This window comes from Eurosta solidaginis, chromosome 1, assembly GCF_040869045.1.
Source record: "Eurosta solidaginis isolate ZX-2024a chromosome 1, ASM4086904v1, whole genome shotgun sequence".
Taxonomy (NCBI): Eukaryota; Metazoa; Arthropoda; class Insecta; order Diptera; family Tephritidae; genus Eurosta; species Eurosta solidaginis.
Genome location: NC_090319.1, coordinates 1,535,089 through 1,542,543, shown reverse-complemented (window position 1 = coordinate 1,542,543; position 7,455 = coordinate 1,535,089). Strand labels below are relative to the sequence as shown.

At 38.4% G+C, this 7,455-nt stretch overlaps 2 protein-coding genes across 2 annotated transcripts; one reads left to right on the top strand and one right to left on the bottom strand.

Moving 5' to 3' along the window:
* The first annotated feature begins 3,417 nt into the window (after nt 1-3,417).
* Nucleotides 3,418-4,961, top strand: LOC137253277 (putative nuclease HARBI1). Its single transcript, XM_067789954.1, has 4 exons — nt 3,418-3,703; nt 3,765-4,203; nt 4,267-4,411; nt 4,564-4,961. Exons 1-4 carry the CDS (start codon nt 3,606-3,608, stop codon nt 4,959-4,961), a joined length of 1,080 nt encoding a protein of 359 aa, XP_067646055.1. The 5' UTR covers nt 3,418-3,605.
* Nucleotides 4,962-5,449: 488 nt separating this feature from the next.
* Nucleotides 5,450-6,623, bottom strand: LOC137253220 (uncharacterized). The gene is made up of 3 exons (XM_067789816.1): nt 6,403-6,623; nt 6,133-6,331; nt 5,450-6,073 (listed from the first exon to the last, which is right to left on the bottom strand). Exons 1-3 carry the CDS (start codon nt 6,468-6,470, stop codon nt 5,450-5,452), a joined length of 891 nt encoding a protein of 296 aa, XP_067645917.1. The 5' UTR covers nt 6,471-6,623.
* Nucleotides 6,624-7,455: the final 832 nt, after the last annotated feature.

The following is a 7,455-nucleotide window of genomic DNA, read 5'->3' as shown; positions in this document are numbered from 1 at the left end:
TCAAAATAATACTGCTTTTGCTCGCTAGATAGCGTCTTAGTCGAAACTGCTTGACAACTCAAATCAAACTGAATTACAGCGCCTCTACATCTGTCGCCTTTTATATTCTTTGGTTTCCTCGTTCGCATCTTCTAGACGCTTCCAGAATCCACTAGTCTAGTAGCTTTCAAACTTCTCATCTGTAACTACAATTGCAAAATTTTATAGTTTTTCTCATTGCATACTTATAGGAGTATCTCAGATATATGCATGTATTTGTGCATTGACTCTCAGCTGCTCGTACACGTACATGGTACATATATGTAGACGCAGTAATTGTTTCGTTTATGTAGATATATGATGATTGAATTATTGATGTGCACTGCTTAGCATCGGCTTAGAGCTGGTAGCACTCCTCAGTTTTGCTAATATTCGTAACAACATCATCGGCCTAAACACCGCGCTGTTAGTTCTGCTTACTCCAAACTGGAAAAAGAAGCGGTAAAGATAGGTTTGATTGTGAATGAGGACAAAACGAAGTACCTGCTGTCATCCAGCTAAGAGTCAGCGTATACGCGCCTTGGCAACCACGCTACTGTTGGCAGCCATAATTTCGAAATAGTAAAAAACTTCGTTTATTTGGGAACCAGCATCAACACTAGCAACAACATCAGCACTGAAATACAGCGAAGAATCAAGCTTGCCAATAAATGCTACTTTGGACTAGGTAGGCAATTGAAAAGCAAAGTCCTCTCTCGGCAAACGAAAATCATACTCTACAAGTCACTAATCGTACCCGTCCTGCTATATGGGGCAGAAGCATGGACCATGACAACAGCAGATGAAGCGGCTTTGGGAGTGTTCGAGAGAAAAGTTCTTCGAAAGATTTATTGGCCTCTAGGCGTTGGCGATGGCGAGTACCGAAGAAGATTTAATGATGAGCTGTAGGAGCTATACGCAGACATCAACATAGTCCAGCGAATTAAAACGCAGCGGCTGCGCTGGCTAGGCCATGTTATGCGAATGAATGATGATGCTCCGGCCAAGAAAGTGTTTCTATCGGAACCCGCCTATGGAAGCAGAGGTAGAGGGCGGCCCCCACTCGGTTGGAAGGACCAGGTGGAAAACGATTTAAACTCCCTTGGTGTGACCAACTGGCGCCGGTTGACGGAGCGAAGTAGCGACTGGCGCGCCTTGTTGGATGGCCATAACCGTTTAGACGGTTAAGCGCCAATTAAGTAAGTAAGTAGGTGACTTGGGTCTCGAGATATAGGCCAAAACGTGGACCTGGATACCCCCTAGAATGTGTGTATAGAATATGGATATCAAATCAAAGCTGTTGATGAGTGCTTTAGTAGAGGGTAATTTTCATACCCCTGGATGACTAGGGTCCCGAGATATAGGCCAAAACGTGGACCCGGGTACCCCAAGAATGTGTTTATAGAATATGGATATCAAATGAAATCTGTGGATGAGTGCTTTAGCAGAGGGTAATTTTCATACCCCTGGGTGACTAGGATCTCGAGATATAGGCCAAAACGTGGACCAGTGAATGCCTAGACAGTGTTTATACAATATGGATATCAAACGAAAGCTGTTGGTGAGTGCTTTAGTACAGAGTAATATATTATCCCGAGACGGACTGGGACTGGGATTAGGACTAGGACTGGGACTGAGACTCGGAGTGGGACTGGGACTGAGACTCAGAGTGGGATTGGAACTGGAATAAAATATATACCACCCTCTGGGGACAGGCAATAAGGGATGCAGAGAAATAAGAAGAATCTGAGAGAAGAGAAAAGAGATAAGGAGAAGGAGATTGGGAAAGAGATAGAATGAGACGAAGATGGAGATAGATGAAGCGAAAGAGACTGAGGAAGGAGTGAACAAAAGGATTAGGAAAAAGTGAAGAGGGAGGGAGGGCAGATTCAGACGGAAAAAGCTTATTAAAATGTATGCAGATAGGCCAAATTTAGGGCAGGACAACGTCTGCCGGGTCTTCTAGTATACATAGTGTATAATTCTAACCTAGTTACATACATCTATGAATTGTGTTGAACTGTGGCAGATCTCCGAATCATGCCAACATAATGTTGATGCCAGTTATCTCTGGTATGAAGGCCATTAACGCATGTTCGTGAAGGGCCAAGGCAACATCCGACCGGCGATGTATTGATTTGATCGTGTGATGCGTTGCAATATGTGCTTCGGCGACTTTTATTGAGCTTTTCGCTTTTGGTATATCAATGAATGTATGTATCAAAGATTAGCTTTAGGGCGACCCCCGCTCATTGCAAAGTCACATTAAACACAAAAATTGTCTTCGTTACCATGGCTAGATAAGTTTATATTTTTATCTCAGTACTCTAACAGCGAGGCTTTGATTCCACCAAAAGTTTCTCGTACTTGCATCAACTGTCATTGTGCTGTGCGCTTCAAATTAACGTGCCAAACTTGCGCAGTTTCGCTTAAACACTATAGGGAACTTTTGGTTTCACCCAAATAACTTAGCACGATTTCAACTATTCGTGGAGCTGACATATGTATGTATGCAAATGCATACTGTTTTAGTGTAGCAAGAAGATTTGAGCATTTTGCACTGTTCCTTGTGCTGCTTATCAGTGAGACTTATTTCATGGTGTCATAGTTGCAATTATATGCAGTTGGTGCATGAAGTAGGTGAAGTTCCTGTTTTAACGCTTCCGGCAATGAATTAGTTGTATTTTGACTTAGTTCTTCCTTTAGTAATTTGGCCACAAATGGTTTGAGAAACTTCAAAGGCGCAACAATTACGCCATCGTGAAACAGAAAACTTACACAAAAACACTTGAGCACCAAGTGTACGGGGTTAAAGAAATAAAACGATTTCTTACTGTCGCAGTAGATGTCAGCTTTGTTTTGCTTTAAACCCCGTTAGTGAGTAGAATCATTTTGTTTTTGTATATAAGACCATTTTTACGCATACGCTAACATACACGGAGTCCACAAATGTTAATTTTCGCGTCTTTATATATTAGATCCCTAGGAACTAGATAAATAGCTGTCAAATCTGCCGGTCAGTTATCTTGTTAATGTTTTTTCTTGACGTTTTTCTTTTCTTGGTGCTTCCAATTAGGGTTGACATCCTAGAGATGGTTCTAGGTTTATATAAAATAACCGGCCTCTCGAAACTTTGCTGCAGACCAAATTACCAAAAATATCACATTAGCAACTGCACCAAGGCTTAAGGCCTCGAGGCAGCAATTAAGCATGATACTAGAAAACTTCTTGTATTGGCCAAGAGGACGAAGTTTTTCTTTAACATAAGTTGTGGCACTTGATTTGAGTTCTTGGTTTGGTCGTCAAACAAATTCTGGTAACACTATGAACACATTCAGTATAAGTGAGCTCTGGGGGCCTACTCTGTATTGCGATGCGAAAGGCAGTGCGATGCGAAAATAAATTGCGATGCGAAAGGTAATTGGAACTCTGTAGCGCTATCGCATTGCTAACAGTGTCGCTTTTTTATTTTTCGCTAATTTTTTGCTTGAGTATGCATCACTGACCAAAGTCAAAGAAAGAGAACAAAACAAACAAGGCGATTACAATTTCGGCTAAAGATTAATTTTTGTTCAACAAATTAAAAAATGGATTCTGTAGCATTATGGGACGATTTAAATGAAGAAAGAATTGATAGGAGGATTATAAGGGACAACTCCAACATTATGAGTCTCAGCGATCAAAGGTAATTTAAACGTTACAAAATTACTCATACATATACTATTGCTTTATGTTCTATTAATTAGTTTTGTGCAGAATTTTCGGCTTAATAAAGAAGCATTTTTGTATGTGCTAAATAGCATTAAAAGTGAGTTGAAAACCCCACGTAGAGCAACGGCAGTTCCTGAAATAATAAAAGTTTCTACAACGTTGAAGTTTCTTGGTCAGGGTGCATACCAACACTTGATTGGCCAAGACCGTCACGCGGGATTAGCACAGCAAACCGTTTCGAGTTGTATTTTGGAAGTTTGCAGTGCAATTGAAACTATATTGTGTCCAAAGCATATTACTTTTTCAATGAGCAATCGCGAAAAACAGGATGCCAACCGTAGGTTTTATGCTAAATGCGGAATTCCGGGTGTGATCGGAGCTGTAGACGGAACGCACATTCAAATGATAAGGCCATCAAAAGACGAACATCTATTTTTTAACCGAAAGCTTAAGCACAGCATAAATGCAATGATCGTAAGTGTATTTCGATTAAATAAGATTACTTTTATTGTGCCTACATGTTTTGTTCTATTTTAGATATGTGATCACAAAATGCAAATAAGAGCGGTCAATGGTAAATTTGGAGGTGCATCGCATGATTCGCACATATGGAACTTGTCCGCTGAGCGCGAATATTTAAGGACTGCCTATGAAAATGGAGATACTGGCCAACGAATTCTCGGTAAGCTTTTTAATATATCGATTTAATGTAATGGTAGCATACACGTATTAACATAGTTACTTGTGTAATATATAACATAATATATATACATATAATAAATGGTACTGAATGTTATTCATCTAAAAAGACCTTTATGTTTTTGTTATCTGCAGGTGACTCAGGATATCCGTTGGAACCATGGCTTCTTACCCCATACAGGAATTCTGCGGAGGATTCTGACGAGAATTTTTTCAATCAAAAACATTCAAAGGGAAGGTCTCTCATTGAGAGAGTTTTTGGTGTTTTGAAAGGTCGATTTCGCTGCCTTTTGGCCTCAAGAGAATTGCATTATGCTCCAGCAAAAGTGGTGCAAATACTAAATGTTTGTTGTGCCCTGCACAATATTTGTATAATGTTCAAAGTTGAAAATCTTCCCAGGTCAGAAATTGAACCGGAAGAAGTGAACGTAATAAATGCAGAAAACGTGGAAAATTATAGAATGGGAAATATTGCTAGTTGTATCAGAGACCAAATAAATAATGACATGATTTCCAATAGAAATGCTTTATAAAAAAGTGGTTTAAATTTAACGTTATTTATTTATGTATTTTTACGGCTGCTAAGGCCTACAACTTAAACTACTAAATATAATTCAGTATTATTTAAATTCAAGTTTTCAGTCTTTTATTTAAGTAAGGGTTACAAATTGTGTATATATATAAAAACTAATACTATTTATGTATTTTTACGTCTGCTAAGGCCTACAACTTAAACTACTAAATATAATTCACTATTATTTAAATTCACGATTTCAGTCTTTTATTTAAATAAGGGTTACAAAGTGTGTATATATATAAAAATTAATACTAATTGTATCTAAATAACATACATACTGAAAAGTGCACCAAACTATACTTCGGTAATGCAATGTGTATGTGCAGGTACATACGTAAATAAATAGAAAATAAAAAGGAAATTTCATTACAAAAACTAAGCCACTTGTAGTACATAAATTATGTGTCTACATATCTTTAAAAAAAAAATTTTGTGTATCTGTTACTACTTTCTGGATATTGCTTTGTTGGTCTGTAACTCCACATCCAACATTTGTTTTTTAATTTCTAATTTGTTTAATTTGATCCTTAAATTTCCACGGTCCATTCTTTGTTTATGGACAAATTGTTCTTTGGCGAACTTTAACTTTTTATTTTTTATTTTTAATGTAATTCTCATCGTTCTGGCAATGTTTTTCAAATTGTCATTAATCTCATTTAGCACTTTTACTGAGTTGCTTTGGTATTCAATTTGGTTGTCTACTTGCCTTTTCAATAGACTCTGCTTCTTGCGTGGAGTAAGTACCGATCGGCTGCAGCAAGGTTCCTGTTGTTGTTGTAGCAAGAAAGGTTGCTCGTTCTCCTCTTCACTCATTTCAACCGAATCGCTGTCGTTATTAAAAGCAGGTTCCAAAATTTCACTTGGTACTTCCGTCATAGCCTGCCGCGCACCAAACTCCCGCGTGCCAGCTATCCCGTCGACTGCTTGGTCCATCGACAGCAAATCGCCAGCTTGCTGTTCCAATGGCGTGAGTGCGGAGTAAACAGATGGGCCGCCCCCCGTACCAGCAATATTGGTTTTATTGCGACGCATTTTGGCCTTCAAATGGACTTTGTAGTCAGCCCAAACCTATAAATTTTATCAATCCCATTATAGAATTAAAAGTACACATATATCACCCAACCTACTTTTTTCCAGCCGGTGATATCACGCATCGGTGGTCCAGCTGCATTTAGTTGGCGAGTTACTTGTTTCCACAAATTATTGGCCATTGTTTTCGCGTTGGGTGTTTTAAGTAACCCTTTGGCCAAATCTGGGTGTATTGCCATGAAGTCCACTAGGAGTTCGAATTGTTGCTTTTGTGTTTGGTTTGTTTTTTGAGTTGTCCTATATATTTTAAAAAGAATGTACAATGAATATAAAGATATCAATTTATAAAATCATCAATTAATACTTACATATTTGTACAATGCGAATGCCTATTACTTGTAGCAAGAAAAATGCGAAAATGAATGCTGTTTGACATTCGCTTTCGCAATACAGAGTGCCGGCAATGCGAAAAGGGAGAAAAATTGCGAATGGGCAAAATGTGAATGCGAAAGTCAAAATATGCATGCGAATGTCAAGATACAGAGTACCGATTTTGCGATTTCGCGTATTTTTGCTTTCGCATCGCAATACAGAGTAGGCCCCCTGTATTGACTAGCCAGCTCAAGCTAACCTATGGATTAAAAACCAAAAGCACACGAAAATGGTACACGCAATTTAATTAAAGCACATTCATATTCTTTTAAACGAAATCTTGCGTTTATTTTAATTTCTGTTTTTTTTTTTAAACCAGTCCAATTAATATGTATAGCACTCATTACAAAACAGTTTAAGGAGTTTTAAGCTCTTTCCTTTCAAACCGAGAGTTTCACTTAAGATGCCTAATCAAACTGAAACCCTTAACATCATGACAAAAGGATTAGTGATAACAATAGATCGACGTTTCAGTAGTGTTTTTTCGTACCGTAATTATGAAATGAGGACAAACAATAAGGGGATTCGCTTTATATTGCAAAACGTCCACGGATTGCACAAAATGCATGGTTTGCACGTCTGGTAAAGTCGCAACAACAAAATATACGTAGGTATGCAATGCATACAGTTGATAGTATGCTCAAGCCTACGAGCTATAGAAATCAAATTACAACTCTGCTTCAACGGTATTCCTCTCCAACCTCTCATTTTTTCACGAAAACATTGAGCGATTGCTTTGAGAATTTTTCGTTTTATTTTGTTATTTTATATGCCCATTTTTTGACGCAGGCTACAACTCCATATTTTGTCGCAGGATATAAGCAGTCCTTGCAATCATCACACATTGCGTCTCAAGGCGAATCCCCCAAATATTCCTACAAGCGTGCAACATTCATCAGTAGACTTGCATGCATACATACATACACGTGCTTATACACATCCCCACTTTATAATGCAATCAAATTGTCATAACAAAGTACCCAAAGAGA

What these genes read in the sequence shown, in the direction of transcription:
- LOC137253220 (XM_067789816.1), bottom strand. Translation starts at nt 6,470, where the DNA reads ATGTCAAACAGCATTCATTTTCGCATTTTTCTTGCTACAAGTAATAGG. An exon ending in CATTCGCATTGTACAAATAT is followed by an intron (nt 6,332 to 6,402) that starts GTAAGTATTAAT and finishes TAAAATATATAG; the next exon opens with GACAACTCAAAAAACAAACC. An exon ending in ATATCACCGGCTGGAAAAAA is followed by an intron (nt 6,074 to 6,132) that starts GTAGGTTGGGTG and finishes TAAAATTTATAG; the next exon opens with GTTTGGGCTGACTACAAAGT.
- LOC137253277 (XM_067789954.1), top strand. Translation starts at nt 3,606, where the DNA reads ATGGATTCTGTAGCATTATGGGACGATTTAAATGAAGAAAGAATTGAT. An exon ending in ATGAGTCTCAGCGATCAAAG is followed by an intron (nt 3,704 to 3,764) that starts GTAATTTAAACG and finishes TCTATTAATTAG; the next exon opens with TTTTGTGCAGAATTTTCGGC. An exon ending in ACAGCATAAATGCAATGATC is followed by an intron (nt 4,204 to 4,266) that starts GTAAGTGTATTT and finishes GTTCTATTTTAG; the next exon opens with ATATGTGATCACAAAATGCA.